Source organism: Podarcis raffonei, chromosome 8 (genome assembly GCF_027172205.1).
Source record: "Podarcis raffonei isolate rPodRaf1 chromosome 8, rPodRaf1.pri, whole genome shotgun sequence".
Taxonomy (NCBI): Eukaryota; Metazoa; Chordata; class Lepidosauria; order Squamata; family Lacertidae; genus Podarcis; species Podarcis raffonei.
In genome coordinates, this window is record NC_070609.1 from 90,208,686 (window position 1) to 90,227,361 (window position 18,676).

The 18,676-nt window shown below is 47.6% G+C and overlaps 2 protein-coding genes across 9 annotated transcripts in view; one reads left to right on the forward strand and one right to left on the reverse strand.

Annotated features, from left to right (window-relative positions):
• The window catches only part of GPAT2 (glycerol-3-phosphate acyltransferase 2, mitochondrial), a 76,103-nt gene extending 71,985 nt beyond the window's left edge, over positions 1-4,118 (forward strand). For all 8 annotated transcript variants that reach the window (XM_053401506.1, XM_053401508.1, XM_053401501.1 and 5 more), the window contains 3 exons: positions 625-690; positions 2,769-2,824; positions 3,782-4,118. In XM_053401506.1, coding sequence (XP_053257481.1) covers positions 625-690; positions 2,769-2,824; positions 3,782-3,898 — 239 coding nt within the window. In that variant the 3' untranslated portion in view covers positions 3,899-4,118. The remainder of the gene's footprint in view (positions 1-624; positions 691-2,768; positions 2,825-3,781) is intronic.
• A 673-nt stretch (positions 4,119-4,791) lies between these two features.
• Positions 4,792-18,377, reverse strand: LOC128420088 (fumarylacetoacetate hydrolase domain-containing protein 2). The gene is made up of 8 exons (XM_053401516.1): positions 18,283-18,377; positions 13,770-14,035; positions 12,149-12,365; positions 11,307-11,366; positions 10,208-10,370; positions 8,530-8,638; positions 7,236-7,323; positions 4,792-5,228 (listed from the first exon to the last, which is right to left on the reverse strand). Exons 1-8 carry the CDS (start codon positions 18,331-18,333, stop codon positions 5,166-5,168), a joined length of 1,017 nt encoding a protein of 338 aa, XP_053257491.1. The 5' UTR covers positions 18,334-18,377; the 3' UTR covers positions 4,792-5,165.
• Between the last annotated feature and the right edge of the window lie 299 nt (positions 18,378-18,676).

Here is an 18,676-nt window from a genome sequence, read left to right on the forward strand (position 1 = left end):
GGATTATGTATGTCTTTCCCTTCCACTTCCAGATTTGTAATTGTATTTAGTTTTTGTCTTTTTTTCAATTGCCATGCCAGTAATTTCCCACATTTGTTTGCTGATTCAAATGTCTTCTGTCTCATTTGTTTAATTTTCCATTCTATTTCCTGGTTCATCAATTCCATATATTGTACTTGAAATAGCTTTATTTCTTTCAAAATCTCCTGTGACTTTGGCTTTGCTCTCAGTTTCTTCTCTCCTTCTTTTATTTTCTCCAGAATTTTGTCTTTTTTCTCATTTCGACTTCTCTTCTTTATTGCATTCTGTTGAATCAGAATGGATGCCATTAATCAACTGTGTTTTGTTTTTGTTTATTGACAAACTATACTGAAACTGTGATTGCACATGATTTATTCTGAAATTTTTTTAAAAAACCACCAAAGATATTGTTGAGTTTCTACCTTTGGATGCAACCTCTGACCCTGCAGGTTCATATTTAGAATTTGAGCTGCTGTGACCCTTAGACATTTGTCATGGTGCAGAGATCCCTCTCCCAGTGCTAATGGTGCAGCTGAGGCTAGTGACCTCCCTTTGCTTTCTGCTTTGTGTCCTTCTGACCACCAGCACTGCTGTCCCCTACAGAGTCCCAGTTCGTGGAGAAGCTGCACTGTTTTTTGGCAAGAAAGGCAAAAGAAGACTCTTCCTTTGGTGAGTGCAGAGGCCCAGAGAGGGCCAGGTGGTAGCCAAGCGAGTAAGTGTAGAGCTGGTGTGATGCAGTGGCTGCAGGACAGCGCTGCAAACTGGGGCTTTCCCAGTTTGAATCTCGCCTCTGCTGCCATCAATTTCATGCACCAACCGGCAAGATGGTGAGATAATATTGTTGACTTAAACAGTATTGTTGTTAGGATCACCACTAGATAATACACTTTGCAAAGCACTTTAAACACTTGAAAGAGCCATAGAAATGTTATGTGTATATAAATATGCTAAGCAGCTAAGGTTTGTCATCATGTGGCAGTTTGCTTGGCCACCGACAAATGGTGCTGTGAACTACAGCATGACAATAGTCTAGGAGCTGCTGGGCAGTAGCAGCAATGGAGGGCAGCAGCGGCAGGCAGCCCATGGAGGAAGCCATGACAAACTGAGACAGCTCGTCAGCAACTTCTCTGCTCTGCAGCTGCCATTGCCCAGCTCACTACTGCTGTTTCAGCCTCAGTGGCAGAGACTGAGGGAGCAGGGAAAGAGCAGGACAGAGCTGACCTGGCCTGTTGTGACTGTTCTTTTGTGGCTTGTCTTGGCTGCCTGCTGCCACCTCATGGAAGGAAGCTCTAAGGGGAGAGGGTGGTGAGGTCTGGGGGCACTAGGGGCTCTGGCAGGTAGGGCTGGCACTCCTTTGGACCTCCAGCATGACGGGCAGGGGGAGGAAAAGTAAATGGACAGGTCTCAAAAAGTTGAAAGAATTGGCATGGAACAGCATCTTGCGCTCCGCCTTTCAAATATGATGTTGGGATTTGGGTACAAAGGGGGGTGGGCAACTCACCTGTCAGCACTGCAACATCATAATTATGTCATGTGATTGACATGTGCGCTGCCCTGCCCCCATCAAGGTTGGCCTGTGAAGTGGAAGCCAGAAAGCTTCCCCACACAATCTAATGGGCTAGTGGAGGCAGGGTGGGGGTGGTGAGGTTTTGGGGGTGGGGGGATTGGTTGGGAGGCAGAGCAAGCAGGAGTGGAGCCCCTGGTCACTTGTTGATAATGCTAATAGCTTTGATGACCAGCTGAGCATTCTTCTCATGTTAGCATTTCTGTATTTTTCTGGGTATGTTGCCTCCTTGCTGGTTCCTTGGTGACAAGACTTGAGCCTCTGCAGTTAAGCAAGCTGTGGGTCAGTCAGCAGCCTTGAACTCCACTTTAAGAGAGAAACCTGAGCCTTTCCCAGTCCCACAACTGCCAGAGATACTTTGGCGAAGCCACTATAGACAGACTTGGTAGTATAGAGCTACCCCTAAGTAACTTTATACCAAAGGATAGTAACTAACTGCCCTTGTTGATGGACAAGGATTTTGTGACCTCATAAAATGGGAAATTACCTTAAACCCTTTTATTTTAAGCACCCCATTTTCTTATGCTGAGGCCTGTGGCAGTGGTGAACCAGAGCTGTTAGCCTAGATACATGAAGGCCATTTCCCCCACCCCTTTTAAACGGGTGTTTCTCATCACTGAAAAGGCCCCAGTTCCTTAAACTCTTCCTCCTCCTCACAGGTTTTCCCAACACCCTCTTCTTTTTCTGCCCATAAATCTATCCAGGTTTGTTTTACATCCTTCTTAAAATGTAGCAAGTAAAACACTTATCAATACTTAGCTTTTGCACAGTGTGTTTTGAATGTTCAAAGTGCTTATTGTATCCTGTATTCTAATCCTCCCAGTGGTGGGCGATTATCCAAAACTGCAGTTGAGGGGGGAAGGCTTTGGCTCCACGAAGACCACCAAGTGAGCTGATGACAGAAACAATGTTTGAACGGAAGGTTTCATGATCTGATGTTCAGTCTCTTAGTTACAACAGCTCTGACATGGCATTTCCTTTATTGTTTTAACCAGCACAACATAACCCCCTGGGTCTAGATTAGAAGCTAGTTTTTACAAGCCAACTTTGCCCCCTAGTGCTTGATGTCATTACCTCACTGCAATTGTGCCACCACTAGACTCGAAACCTGCCTGGGAGGTAGAGGGAATCTGTCCTCTCTCCCACATTGAACCTTTCTGTCCATTTCATTGTACTTTTTCAGAATGTGTCTGCAGAACTCTGACTACCATCTCTGTCCGCATCTACAAGGAACTGGGGGTGAGTGCCCTTCCTTGCCTGCCCCTCCAATTTGCAAAGTCTTTGATCGCATTCCAGAATCTCCCTTTTCATGCCCTCCACAATCCATTTTCAGGTGTTTGCTATATTCAGTTCTTAATCTGAGATAATTTTGCCACCTGTATTTCATCTTGCAGCACTCCTGAGCATCTCGGAAGTGTTGCTTTATTTAAGAAGCAAAAGCCCCTTTGGTCACAGTACAAAAAATGTGGGTTGTTTCTTATCTCTTTGTGCTGCTTTTTATACTCCCCCAGTTTCAGGTCCTGCTTGTCCTGGATCCCACCCAGCAATGGTCTACTGATTGGGAGGCCATGTTCAAATTCCATCCCTGAGGGACTTTGTATACCTCTGTTGCTACCCTCACTCCTTGTCTTCCATCTTGCCAAATGCAGGCAGTTGCATGGGTGACTCCTTGCAATACAGCTACGTGGCCAAAGCGCTGTATACTTTTGCAGCCACTCCACCTACACAGCTTGAGTGCATTTTGTGTGTGTTTTCAAATCCAGTGGAGTCTAGCCGTGATTTCTCCTTTGCCGGATTACTGAGGATATGATATATGTATATCTATGTACCCCCTGTGCATGTACAGCCAGGGTTGGCTTGGCACTCTCAGGCAGAGGCTGAGGGCGTAGAGCCACCCCCAGGGGCAGCTCCTTGCCTTCATCTTCCACCTGTCTTGGTGGGTTTCTATACAGCTTGCCTTTGAGAGCTGCGATAGCCAGTATCAGGGGAAACCTTGCTGTTTCTGAAAAGAGCTGCTCAGTGTCTATTCTCCTCTTCTCTCCACAGGAATCTCACACAATAAGATGTGTGAGGTGACAGTAAAGAATTTCCCCACCCACTTCATAGGATGCTACTCACCTGAAGAAAGCCCTTGTTGCATCTGCCTTCGGTGGGGTATGGGATTGCTAAACCCCCCTCTTTTAATTTCCACTCTAGGTGCTGAGAGAAGCAGCAGGCCAAGGGGAGCCCATTCTCCACCTCTCCAAGACCTTCCATGCCAAAGAGAACCAAGAGAAGCTGGAGAAATTTATCCAGCAGTTTATCTACAGTTAGTGTTTCCAAGGGGCCTTGTATGGTATCCAGAAGGTGTAGTTTCTGCTTCCTAGGTGTATATGTTGGGGTGGGGTATAACGCCTTCTAACTTTATTTTGAAAGTTGTCTTCACACAGGTGTGTGACCCTTTTGAAATCCCAGTTGAAAAGTTGCCTCTCATGTCAGGACTTCAGTGAGCCAGTGTTGAGGCCAATTTGTAAAGAACTAAAATCCATTTGTCGTTAAGTTCGTATGATTTTGTGTTTTATTTATAAGATAATTTAGATTGCACCCCACCCCTGGGAGCCATTGTTGCTGACTTTGAAAGTAATAAACAATATTTTCTGACTGCATTTTTAACTGTGCCTGCTCTGTCCTTCCCCAACCTGGCGCCCCTTAGGTATTTTGGACTAAAACTCCCATTATCTCCTGCATCCTACAACAGCAGGTTAGAGAAGGCTTGAGTGGAAACTCAAGCACACCACCAGTGCATATTGCTAGTAACTTAAATGTGTTTTTGGACATATGCTAGTGAAGGTTGGCAAAATAGGGAAATAGCTATTGCTATGCATTCCAAATCCATTTGAAATTGCCAGTATTCAGATGTGTTACCAAACTTTAGGTATTCCAAGGACTTTACAGCAAGTCTTCCTCAGGCTTCCCTGCCCCCCTCATAGCTAGGAACCCTTTTTGCTCTTCAGGCAGAGGGGCTGTGAACAATTACAGCACCTGCAGCTGCTTCTGCCAGAACCATACTGTGCACAGAAAAACTGTATCTACTTGTGAAGAAGGGACCCTTCCTTGCACAGCTATTGGTCAAACACCTCCACGCCCTTTGTGAGATATTTCAACCTGTGGCCCATGAATCAAAATTCCATGCTTTAAAAAATAGTTGTATGTCCAAACCCCCAATGAGTTTGATAGTAGCTGCTTTATTGTGAGTGAACAATCGAAGAGTTCTGTAATACAAAGGGGAAACCCACCCACTGTAGCCTGTTCTGTACCAGACGATGAATGACCTCCCTCTTTCTTCTGGTTGGCAGAGGAAAGGCAAGACTCAGGCTCCCCTTCATGTCTCTTCATTGAGATGGTGCCCAGGAATTGCAGTGCTGTTGAACCAGTTTTTCAGGCTCCATCTTCTTGTGATTCCCAGGAGGAGTCATCCCTGTTCCCTTAATTCCAGAAATCCCTTAATCTGTTCCCGTGATTGGATTGGATTAGGAGACTCAAGTAGAGCCGTTGCAGCTGTGCAGGGCCAGAGGACCTGCATGGATGCAGCAGGATGCCATCATGCCACCTTGTTTCGGATAGTTCCCAACTCATCGATCTCACACTGAACTTCATCTCCCCTCTGTGGTACAAGAGAATTACAGCAGCTCTTACATTAAGTTGCAATAACAATATAACACTGACACAGGAGACAATAGCAGACTTCTAGCTTGTGCAGCACCCCATCTCCAAAGCTTGTTCCCATTTTTTTTTTACAAATCAAAATGCATGTTTCTGTATCATAAACATGCAGTTTTAAGTGCATATTACAAAAAAAAAAAAAAAAACAAAAAAACCCACAAAGTATTTGGTATGGCTACATTTCCTTATAAAAACCAACTTTATTTAAGTTTATTTGGGTGTTCAGCCCTTAACAGGAGCTTTGACTGCCCTCCCTAAATGCTAAATGCTGTTGCCAATTGCTAATAGGGCATCTGTAGGGTAAAGATGAATTATTTTGTTAAGGGTGGGCAGGCAAAGTTGGATGAACCACCACATACTCTGCTGGGCTCTTGCCAGCAGGGCACAAGTGGAGGCAGATGAGCTTTGCATCCATTCTTGCTCCAGCCCCACCTGCAGTACAGTTATTTCCCTCTCACTGAGAATAAGGGGGGGGGGGATTCACTACACTATGTTTACCAGACATCCCCGTTTCCCAGGGACAATCCCAGATTCACAAATCTGTCCCCGGACAAAATCCATCCCCAGAATGTCCCCGGATTTCATTTAATGTCTCCAGATTTAAATTTTAAGTGTTGTAGATTCATTAGTAGGGAATGAATGTTGCATGATTGGTTCAGCGGCATGAGACACATCATATGGGGACTTCCGGCGAGGCAAAATGGCGGATGCCACGACAGCGAGCAACCCCTGAAGCCAGCCAGAGCCAATTGCGCTACCAGGCTGGCAGACTGCTGCTGAGACTGCCGCTGCCGAGGGGGAACCAGGGACACCCAACGCGTCAACTGGGGGAACTGCTGACCCCCCACCCCCACCCCCACGACACAAATTGAGCCGGGAGCGAGAGCAACCAGCCAACTGCCCAGCAGTGCTCCAAGGCCAGGAAAACCCTGGAGCTGACGCAGAGAGAAGAAGGAGAGGAGAAGGAAGAGAGAGAAAGAGGAAGGAGAAAAAAGAGGGGAGCCCCGACCTTGCCATGCCAGTGCCGGCACCACTACTGAGGAGAGGTAGGAGAGCACCAAGAGGGCAAGGACACATGGCCAAGCCCAGGCCTGACCCAAGCCTACTCCACGGCAGCTAGCGCTCCGAGAGCAGGCTGGGACCCAGAGGAAGACCGCATGACAGAGGAGACCACAGAAGAGAAGGTATTACTTCTTTTTTAAAAAAACAAAACCAAACTGTTTAAAATAACTTTTTTTTTCTCTTCAAAAAAAAAGTGTCCCCCAGATTCTTGGGGGGGAAATCTGGTAACCTTACACTGCACCTACTACACCCCAAAGGGGCCCCATCCTCACAGGACTCCAAGTGCAACAGCAGCACTCGCCCCATTGTGTGTCCAAGTAACTGGCATAGAGGCAAATTTTCTCCAACAGCAGGCACACAACATGGCCGTCATGGCCACTAGCCCTTGATAGCCTTATCCTCCATAAATTGTTGGTCATCGCTGCCTCTTGTGGGAGCGAGTCCCATCATTTAACTCTGCACTGTGCAAAGGAGGACATTATTTTCTTTGTGCTGAATCTCCCAACATACAACTGAGTTTCCTCTCCAGTGTTGAGAGAACAGGAGGTGCTGGATCCACCCCTTGATAAGCATTATGCCCCACAGTGGAGGCATCTGCTCCCCAAGCAATGCAGAGGGATCTGCCCTTCCAAGGTCAAAAGTCTCTTGGCCCTCAGAGAGGAAGATCTGGTACCTTCCTGTGGCCCTTGCAATGCCCAGCCAGAGGCCAAAGGACTGAAGGGCTAGTCTATTGGCTTTATGGGATGACCTCACAGCTGCTGCCTTGTTCAGAATGTCTAAATGCTACAAAGGGAAAATAAGCAGCCCTGCCAATCCTCCAATCAAAAGAGCTCAAACCAGGGAAGATGTTGGCAGAGCCTACAAATTAATTGGGAACAGGGCTCACCTTGAGAAAGATGGGGGGCTTCCGGAAAACTCCAACACCCGGGGGAGTCCCCGTGAGGAAGACATCTCCTGGGTATAGGGTGACGAACCTGCCAAAAACAGGCCAGAGCAAGATTTATTATTAAAATTTAATTTTTTTATACCCCATCCATCTGGGCGGCTTCCAGCACATATAAAAACATACTAAAATGTCAAACATTAAAAAGTTCCTGATACAATCAGATATCTTCAGATATCTTCTAAAAATTGTGTAGTTCCTTGACATCTGATGAGAGGGCATTCCACAGGGAAGGTGCCACTGCTGAGAAGGCCCTCTACCTGGTTCCCCAGAACTTCACTTTTCACAATGAGGGAACTGCCAGAAGATCCTCAGAGGTGGACCTCAGTGTCCAGGTTCAACAATTGGGGGGGGGGAGGTTGGAGACGCTCTAGGGATACTGAAGGCATACTTACCGTATTTTTCGATGTATAACACGCCCCCGTGTATAACATGACCTCTATGTTTTGGGACTCCAAATAAAGAAATCCCCCATATGCACTACCCGTGTATAAGATGACCCCCAATTTTAAACTTGAAAAAATAGGGGGGAAATATAGTCTTATATGCGGAAAAATGCGGTCATTAATTTGGTACCGTATACCACCTATAGATCTCAGGCCAGTTCACAACATAAAAATACTGGATAAAAACCCAAAATGCATATTAAGAACAAGTATAAGAACAAAACAAACAAATAACCACCCCTCCCCATCCCATAACACATTTAAAATGACATTGGTTGTCAATCAGCCAAAGGCCTAGTTAAAGAAACATTTCTGCCCAACGCCTAAAGGTGTATAATGAAGGCGTCACGCGAACTTCCCTGGGGAGAGCATTCCACAAGCAGGGTGCCACTGCAGAAAAGGTCCGTTCTCATGTTGCCACCCCCTGGACCTCTTTTGGAGGAGGCACACGAAGAAGGGCCTCAGAGGATGAATGCAGGGTCTGGGTAGGTTCATATGGAGAAAGGCGGTCCTTGAGATATTGTGGTCCTGAGCCATTTAAGGCTTTATGGGTCAAAGCCAGCACTTTGAATTAGGCCTGGAAACGAATTGGCAGCTAGGATTGATGTAGTCACTCACACTGTCTTGCCCCAGTGAGCAACCCAGCTGCTGAATTCTACACCAGTTAAAGTTTCTGAACTGTCATCAGAGGCTGCCCTACATATAACGCATTGCAGTAATCTAACCTCGAGGTTACCAGAGCATAGATAACAGTAGTTGAGGAGGAGACGGGGGTCATGGAGAGCACCTACTTGGAAACCCATGCAACAAGTGCCTCCGTCTTGAATATCAACTGGCTGGTGCTGCTGTTCTGGACAAGCTCCCCATTCACTCGACAGCGGATGCCCAGGTTGTGGGGGTCTGGTGGTAGCAACAAGAGCAGAGAGCAACATGAAAAGAGAAGGTACAGCATTTATGAAAATGGGGCATCCTTCTGGAAACACAGGAATAATTGAATTGCAGAGTTGGCAGGGACCATGGGGGTCATCTAGTCCAACTGCCTGCAATGCAAGATTTTTTTGCCCAGAGTGGGGCTCAAACACCATGACCCTGTAATTGAGAGTCTCATGCTCTACCGACGTGAGCTATCCCACAGAAGTTTCCCTATGTCCACCTAGCTCAGCATTGCCTATCCTGACCAGCAGGGGCTCTCCAGGGGTTCAGATGAGGGCATTCCCACCCTTACCTAGAGATGATGAGGACTGAACCTGGGACCTTCTGCATGCAGAGCAGATGCTCTACCACTGAGCTGCAGCCACTTCCTCATAAGGCCCTTATGGATTTGCTCTAACAAAAGTATTCTGTGCTAAAATCAGGAAAGAACGATGGAGCCCCGCAGTCTTATCTGTTCAACTGCGGGGCACTTGTGGTATTAATGTACATCGTAACTGCACAGACCTTACTGCAAGCACTTTAGAAACCTCTGGCTGCAATGCAGCTGCAGTCCAGTAGGAACTAGTGTGTGTTCCCATGGCAGCATCCCCTTCACATCAAAGAGATGCACCCAGCTAACAAACCTGCCGGATGGTCATCATAGGTTGGGCTGTACATCCAGAGGCCTGAGAAGCTGCTGAGACTCAGACTGTTCTTGCTGAAGTGAGGCAATGTGGAAAACTGCCCTTACAGAGATCAGTAGCCTGGGACAGTACCAAGGAGGGGTTTTTTTATTTCACATGGGCTGTTTATTCACACAAAATTTGGTTATAATCCTGCACTTTGCAATGCAATCATCCCATCACTTCATTTTTTAAAATAATAATAATAATTATACAATTTTATTGAGAATAAAAGAATGTACAGAAATACAAAAACAAGCAGGCAGCATAGATAAAAGGCTAAGCCTTCCCACCACTTTTCTAAACTGCACTGGAAAGCGCAGGAGAAGCACCGCTGGCCACCAATGTTGTACCACCTCCGTGTGAACGTTATCAGGATGAACACTCAACAAGTGATACTGTGGAACCCCTGGGCATGTTTGACCCACCTCCACTGAAGTACTGCAGCAATTAAAAAAAAATTCAGTGCAGTTGAGTCAGCACAACTGATGACTTATTCAGACTATGGGTGCAGGCATGTGGTGCACACGTGACCCTGGATGTTTTCCCATCTGTACTTCTATTGTAAGGACATTACATTTCTGCAACCTCAAACCAAAAAAATACATCTCTGCACAGATGGATACACCATGAACAGTAGGCCAAGAAATCAAGGCAGGCAGGAGCAACAGTGATTAAAGAAGAAGGAAGAGGACAGAGCTTGGTCAGAGAGCCTTGATGGTCCTCAGGTGACTCAAAGGTTACCCAAGAGGGTTCTAGGAGATGCAAAATTTACTCTCGAGCAGCTGGGAAGGGGTCCTGAGACAGGCTTGTCCTCTCCTCAAACCCTGGAGGCAAAAAGAAAAAGGGGGCGGTGTCATTGCTGGTTCCAAACCTGAGATGGAATCCTTGGTGACCAGGGCTGGTCCCAGGGGGCAGAAGGTGTCGAAGGTCTTCCCCAGAAGCCACTGCTTTCCATTTTTCTGCATCTGCCAGTCTCTGGCACTCACATCATGGGCAACGGTGAACCCGGCTACATGGCTCATGGCATCTGACTCCTGGAGGAGAGAAGCAAGATGCAACAATATCGCTGTGAAACTGGGGGCTGGAGAAGAAAAGGTTAATGGGCACTTCCTTTATCAAGTGATATTGCCATGGGAACTAACAGGCTATTTTGTGTTTGCTAATGGTATGGCTTTATTCTTCTCCTCCTCCCCACTTCTGCACTGGCATATTCCTTTTCTACCCTTTCTTCGCTCTCTCCTGTGCTTAACAATATTTTACACATCAAACCTGGTTATCATATGCACAAGAATAAAATGAGGAGACCCATGCACACCACCTTGAGCTCCTTGGAAGAAAGGTTGGATATAAATGTAATACTAAACTAATAAATACCACTGAATGAATCTTTGGAAATTCCTGAATGGGGGCAGGCCTTACTTCCCACTCGGGATGTAATCTAGGGCTGCATTCAGACGTAGTGTTTATTGTGTTAGTTTTAATGGTTATAATGCTGGTGCTTCAGTCCCAATTTATGGCATTCCTTTCAAACTGCAAGACCAGATGCTTTATGGAACTGTGGTGTTTTGATTGATGCACTATCAGGTTTTGCTAAATTTTAAATGGCAGGAAGGAACTGGATGCTCAGGACATAGTCCCAAATTTTGTCACGTGAGCAGTAGTTATGCGATTATGAACACCTTGGTAAAATTACAAGGCAATTTTTATTATTTATGAAACTGCAAAGCGTTGAAGACATGGATGGTGCTAGATACCGACAACACAGCCATTTTAGGCTACAATCCTGCACCCACTAACTTGGCTATACCACAGAAAACAATGGAACTTACTTCTGAGTAGATATGTGCAGACCTGCAGTGCAGTGTTAATTCTGCAGCTCCCTGCCCTGGGCACCCGGGAAAGGGAGAGCTATAAGACCAAAAGAAAACCACAGGTCCCTATGTGGTGCAAATTGCTGACATCTGGCTTACCTGAATGTGCTTTCCTTTCTTCCCAATGATGAAGGCCAGCTCCACCTCCCAGTCCACTTGCTAGAAGAGGGAACAGGCAAGGTCAGTCTTGGCACCTGATAGATCAGTGCTGGACTAGCAAGGCCAGCAGAGAGAAGAAACACAGGAACCTGACTTGGACTATTCTCCCAATGTTCCATGCTGCCTTCAGGAGGCCACCCATGGCATTTATTGGAGTTGGTGGGAATTGCCCATGGGGTATGTGCTGCTATGGTCCTCAGGTCCTGCTTGCGAGCTTCCCAGAGGCATCTGGCTAGGCAATGTGAGAAGAAGATGCTGGACTAGATGGGTCTTTGGTCTGATCCAGCAGCCAAGCTCTTATTGTGGTGCAACTGATAGCACTGGGGCCACAAGTACCATTCTGGCTCCCCATACCTTCTCTTGTGCAAGCCATCCCCCTAGTGAAATTAGGACACCACTAAGCTTGTGTGCTTCCCATGGGCATATGTCTGGCCACTGTAAGACCAGGATGGTGGACTAAAGATGAACCATTGGCAAGCTCTTCTTATGTCAAGGCTATCAAAGGCTACCTGCCATGATGGCTAAGCTCTGCCTCCACAGCTGGACATCAGAAACAACGGTGGGGAGAGCAGTCTTGCAGTCGGGTCCTGCTTGTGGGCTTCTCACAGACATGTGGCTGGCCACAGTGAGAAAAGCATGATGGACTAGATGAGTCCCCTTTGGCCTGATGCAGCAGGCTCTTATGTTCTTAACCCATCAGGATTCTAGGCTAAGGAAGGGTCACAGCAGTATTCTTCAACCTTGGGTCCCCAGATAGTCTTGGAAAACCCAACCCCATTTACTTCGCTCTCTGCTGGGTAGATGATGTTGTCGTAGGGACCCACGATGGAGCTGCTGAACTTGCTGAAGATTATGGGCTCCTTGGGGATTTTGACATTCTGCTCCAGGCAATGATCCACATAGTTCATCCCAACGCAGATCACCTTGTCTGGGTTCGTGACAGGAGCCAAGAGGGTCACCTTGGATCGGGGAAGGACATGCTGGCCAGACTCCTGCGCTCTGTGGGCAGAAGATGGAGACAGAGGCATCTCAAGTGGGGACCCCAGACAGTGTCAGGCAAGGTGGCAGAGAGCGAGAGCTTGCTGTAGCTTCAGCATTGCAAGCAGGTTTTGAAATCTCCTTTGTTGTTTCCAAAGCCTGGCAAGCCTGTTTCACAGACTAGCCACCCCTTCCGTTAGGCAGTGCGATTTGCTGCTGGGTGGCTGACAGCCCTGCTAGTTATTCCTCCTCAACCCCCTGCCTGTAACCTCCTGTTAGATGGCTTGCCAACCTTTTTATGCCTGTGAGCAGATTTGGATTTCTAAGTAAAAGCTATGGGTACCACCCTCTCTGTTCCATCCCCACCACCCTTGCCCAGGATCAGTGCACACTTCTCTGAGAAAGTGTGTGTGCCCCTGCTTTGCTTTCCCAAGGGATCTGGGTAAAAGTTGGATCCAACAGATTTAATCTGAGCCTTGAAAAACACATAGAGCTGAAAGCAGAAGTGGGAAAATGTTGCTCTTCCTTCAGCTCTACATACCAAAGGGAGGAAAATATAAACACCACCTCACAACCAAGGGGGAGGGGAGAGAATCAGAGGCTTTGTGAGTGCCAGGAAAAGACCTCTAGGGTGCCAATGTGCCCATGGGTGTCATGCTGGCAACCCCAAAGTTAAAGAACAGAGCTGCGTGTGCCATGCAGCCTGCCTGCACCCCATAGCTAGCCTACTTCCTCAGGTGTGGTACAGGACACACTGCCCTGTTGCCAGGATTGTAGCAGGAGGCACCAGCCCAGTCAGCTTCGAGGCCTGAAAGGTGGGGACACCATCTCGTTCTTCGTCTCAGGTAGATACAGCAACCCAGTCGCTGGATACTACTCTTAAGACCCTGGGCATGGGCCTTGTTTTTACAGCAGGGGTGGGGGCCTTTCTCTGCCTCAGGACCACATTCCCTTCTCAACAACCTGGGGGAGCCACCTGCCAGTCGCAGATGGGGCCAGCGGCAAAAGTGGGTGCAGTAATGAATAAAAATGCAACCTTTGTACATTAAGCAAGTTTCTGCATGCACTCACACACGCCTCTCAATCCTGCACCCAGGCAAGCACAAGCAATGACCAGAGTTCATTTCAAGACAAAGGCACCTTCTAGGCAGGCAAAAACACTCCCCAAGGGTGTGAAGCAAGGCCACCGAGGGCGTTGCCTGGGCCTGAGGGTCTCCCATGCTGGTGTGGAGGCTTCAGTGAACCCTTCACAAAACCACCCTGCTTGGCCCTGTCCCATTCCTTATTCTAACAGCTCTCCACCTCCTCCTCCTCCACCACCCTTTGCCCCACCCCAAAGCTCCAATGACCCAGATTTTGCTCCCCTTGGCTTCCTCCCTCCACCAGCCAGCAGGTTCTTTTATGACCCTGAAGACTGCCAGGTACCTTTTAGCAACAGCGAGGACTGCATCTCCTCCTTCCAAGAAGGCGCGCATGTTGCTGGGCAGAGAGGGGTCAAAGGCGTTCAGGTCCACCACGTCCCCTCCATCCTTCTCCAGCCCGATCCGGGGCTCTGCCGCAGACTCCTTAGGATGGAACTGGACCAGCCTCATGGCCCCGCTCAGGTGGGACACACACCTGGACCCTAACTTCTTCCAGCTTGGCCTAAGACCCACCAGAAGGGGTATTTGCAGCTGGCACAGCATCCACACCTGCAGGGAGGTGGAGAAAGCAGGCTCAGAGAAAGCAGTCCAAGGGGCTGCCGGAAGAGGAAGAGCAGCCACTAGGAAATACTGCAATGCAATTCCCCTTTGTAGGGAAGGAAGCTGCTCTGGAGGCACAGCACCACATTTGAGAGGCAGTCAAAGATCTGTTGAGTCCAGCTGCTGAAGGCCAAGAAGGGGAGTCCTGCTGAATATTCTTCTTCAAATACCTTGAATACAAATACTTTTCAACAGTGGCAGTTCACACGGAATTAGGGCAAAGGCACCTGGGTGGCATCAGAAGTCGGACAAGGGAAGGATTTCACTCAAAGATCAATGGCTAGAAATGATGTGCAAGGACCTGGCAAGAAAATGCAGGAGGAGGAGGAAGAGGGGCATGGCAGAGATTGGATGGAGCCCTGCCCCATATTACGAAGGTGCCTCTATGCAAAGAATGACTGAAGTACAAAAGCAGAAGCTTCACCTCAGGGATCCACAACCTAAGCTCATCCAGGAGAAGGAAAACTCTGGTGAGAAAATCCAGACCGAGGGAGGGAGGGAAAAGTGTGGGAAGACCGTGATTCGGAGGAGAATGTTGTATGTTTCTTTTGATATTAGAAGTATTATGTAGAAAGATAAGAGAAAGTACAGAGGTACAGGATGTCCAATTAGGAGAACAAAATTATAAATTAAGGGCATTTGCAGGTGATGTAGTTCTTTTTCTGGACAAATGTAATGAAGGTATTAAAATGTAATGTGGAAAATGTAGATATTAAAAATGATAAAGCAGTATGGTGATCTTGCAGGATTTTATATAAATAAGGATAAAACAAAAATGTTGGTTAAAAATATAGATAAACAAATAAAATATTACAAGCAAAGAGTGGCTTAAAGGTAGAAAGGTATTTGGATAACAAGTAAAAATGCAATGTTGTATGAAAATAACTACATTAAAGTGTGGAACAACATGAAATTTGACTTGTGTAGATGGGTAAGAATAGAGGTTTGGGAAGAAATTCTGCCATAAAAATGAATACACTGCTTGAGTTTTCTTTTTCAGACCATCCCAGTAATACATAAAATGAGTTGTCTTAAACAATGGCAAAAAGAACTCTCTATCTGGCAAGGAAAAAAACCAAGAATTAAATATAAATATTAATAGATGCAAGGGAAAGAGGTGGATTCTCGATGTCGGATTTGAAATTGTATTATGAAGCTTCATGTTTAACCTGGTTGGAGGAATGGCTAACAATGAACAACACTAGACAGTTGGATTTAGAAGGTTATGGGTGGCACACCCACTTATGGTATGAAAAGAATTTTAAAATCATGTTATAAGAAGCCTATATGGTGTTTGGACCCAATATAGAGATATTTTAGAAAGGAAAAGACCATGGTGGTTATCTCCATTGGAGGCAAGTGCCCACCAGGAATTAAATATGAGAGCAGGATGGGATACTTACGGGGTGTATTAAAATTCTCTTATGGGGGGTTGCAAACTGAAAAAACAAGAATAATTCCAGGAGTGGGTAATGGGGTGGTTTCAGTACCATCAGCTAAATGAACTATTTAAGAAAGATAAGAAACTTGGTTTTGCAAAACAAAGAAGGCAAAGAAAAATTGATTTCAAAAATGTACAAGCTCTTGTTAGAATGGGAAACAAAATATAGGCTGGCTAAGTCAACAATGATGCAATAAGCTAAGGTCTTGTCTCATAATATTGATATAGCAGCATGGGAAAAATTATGGAAAGTAGATATGAAATTCACAGCATGTTATACATTAAATGAAAATTAATGAAAATGATATACAGGTGGTACCTAACACCGAGTAAGTGAGCCAAGATGTACAAGACTGTGTTGAACAAATGTTGGAAGTGCCAGCAGGCAGAAGGGACTTTTTTCCATATGTGATGGACTTGTAAAAAAAGCAACAGGCTTCTGGAAAACGAAACATAATGACTTAAAAAAGATTTTTAAAATCACTATTCCCAAGAAGCCTGAAGCAGTCTTATTAGGAATAACAGGATTTGAAGTCCTAAAAAAGACGGTCCATTTGTTTATATCTGCAACCACAGCAGACAGAGTTCTGTACGCACAGAAATGGAAAGAAGGCAAGATACCAATAAAAGAGGAACGGGTTTTGAAGTTAATAGGCTATGTGGAGATGGCAAGATTGATGGCGAAAATAAAAGACCAAAATGAAGAAAAAAGTATGGAAGAATGGAAATTCCTCTAGCCAAATGTAATCATGAGCAGGTCTTGAAGTATAAGCAAGGGAAGGATAGTAAGAAAAAAAGTAGATAAAGAAATGTATATAGTATATAAATGTATAATGTATATAAAGATATAGTAATAAGTATTGAGCATAAGACAGCAAGTAATTGTTTGTGGGGAGTGGGAATAATGAATGTAAGAATGGGAAGTTGAATTTTTAAGAGAAGTGTATAAATTGGATTTTATGTTAAGTCTATAAAACCAATAAAAAATTAAATATAAAAAATATTGTATGGACAACAGAGTACAGGCAGTTCACTATGCACATGAAACGACAGCATGGATGGGGCCAAAATCTTCCAGCTGCAAAAAGGGAGCAATAATTGAAGAGTTGGGAGTGGCAGACACCCCCCCCCCCTTTGCCAAACCTCATCTCTCTCTTTTCCTCAAGGAGAAGATTGGTCTTGGAGGGGATTGGTCTTGGCACAGATAGCCTGAAACCTACAGAGGAAGCAAATCCTTATACCAGAACCTTCTCCCCGCCCCCCCTCCACTGCTGTAATGCAGAAATGAGCAAGTGGTGCTTTTCCTAGCATGGAGATTCAGTGATGGGGGGCGGAGTGGGGCCTTCCCCCATTGGGGTAACCTGCTGCTAAGGGCGCAGAAGCAGGGACAGGAGCAAAGAGTGCTGGGCTCCAAGAGAACAGGCAGGTTTTCTGAAGGGAAGAATATGGGGCTACTCGCAGATCTAGGACAGTCTTCACCAACCTGTTGCCCGCCAGATGTTGCTGGAACAGAGCGTCCATCTGGAATGGCAGCAATCTGGAGCTGAGCCCATAACACAGAGGCTGATGGCCAAAACCGCATCCGAGAGCCAGTGTGGCGCCAGGCCTAGGGGCCTTGGGACAGAGACCTGCACTAAAGGGGGCTGGACTAGATGTCCCTCAGGGTGTCTCCCAACTCTACCATTCTGATTCTATGGGACAATCTCCATTCAGCCATGAAGTTCACCAGGTGACCTTGGGCCAGCCGGCCACTTGCTCCCTCTTGGCCTAACCCAGGGCTAGGCAAACTAAGGCTTGGTGGTCGGATCCGGCCCAATCGCCTTCTAAATCCGGTCCGCAGACTGTCTGGGAATCAGGGTGTTTTTACATGAGTAGAATGTGTCCTTTTATTTAAAATGCATCTCTGGGTTATTTGTGGGGCATAGGAATCCGTTCATTATTTATTTTTTCAAAATATAGTCCGGCCCCCACAAGGTCTGAGGGACAGTGGACTGGCCCCCTGCTGAAAGTGTTAGACCCCTGGCCTAACCCGACCTACTCCGCAGGGCTGCTGTGAGGATCAAGCAAGGGAGAGAACTAGATGCGGCGCCTCGGAGGAAAGGCAAGAAAACAAGCCAATTCCCTGTCTGGGGCTGAGGGGAAGAGCCATTTGGAGGGCGCCCGAGGGCGAAGGCCGCCTCGGAGCTGGAAGGTTGCGTCGCGCGGCGGGGGGGGGGGGGCGGTGCCCCTGCTGCCTCCCCCCGGAGACCCCCAAGAGAGGAGGGGGCGGTCAGGCGCCTGGAAGCGGCAGACCTCCGCCCTCCGCCGGGCGGCCTCCAGCCCAGGTAGGCGCGCGGACTACAGCTCCCAGGGGGCAGCGCGGCGGCCTCAGCAGGTGCGCGTGGCCGTAGAGGTACGAAAAGTGGAGAGTGCGCGGCCGCGGAGGGGCGCCGAGCCTGCCTGCCGCGAGTTTCCTTCCACGAAACACGCGTCACTGCTGCATGAAAGGGCCGGCGTGCCCTTCAACTTGCGCGCTCGCAGTGTCGCTGCTGCTGCTGCCCCCGATCTCGCTCGGCAGGCGAAGCGGCGGCGGCGGCAGCAGCCCAGGCGGGCGCTGCGCGAGGGGCAGCCGGACAGGAGGTCCCGAAACCTGGTGGCGCCTGCGGACGAGGAGCCCCGCCCGGGACAAAAGGCTTCTGACCCCTTTGCCGTCCAGGGCGCGGCCGCCCCCGCCGCGGAGCCCCCCTTTGCCGCTGCGGCAACTGCAGCCCCTCACCTGTCTGGCTGCGCGCAGCGACCTCTTGCCAGGGCTTCCTGGTCGGCGCATGCGCCGCAGTAGTCCTTCCCATAAACTGCAACTCCCAGCATGCATCTCGCCCTCGCCAGATAAGCGGGGGCCAAAGGAGGCGGGGCGGGGAAGCGCCCAATGGCGCCTTCAGCGTGTCTTTTTTTGCTGAGGCCGGTTTCTCGAGAAGCCGCGGCCAGCCCGTGGCACCCTCTGACGCGGTGAACCCGCACATACATGCAGATATACATACTTTTATTTATCTACCGCCTTTCTACAGGTCAAGGCGGCTCACAACATGAAAAAACGCATAACTGCGGCATTACGAAATGAGTCATTAGCAATAAATAAAACATCAAAATATGCGCACATTCCACATCAATCA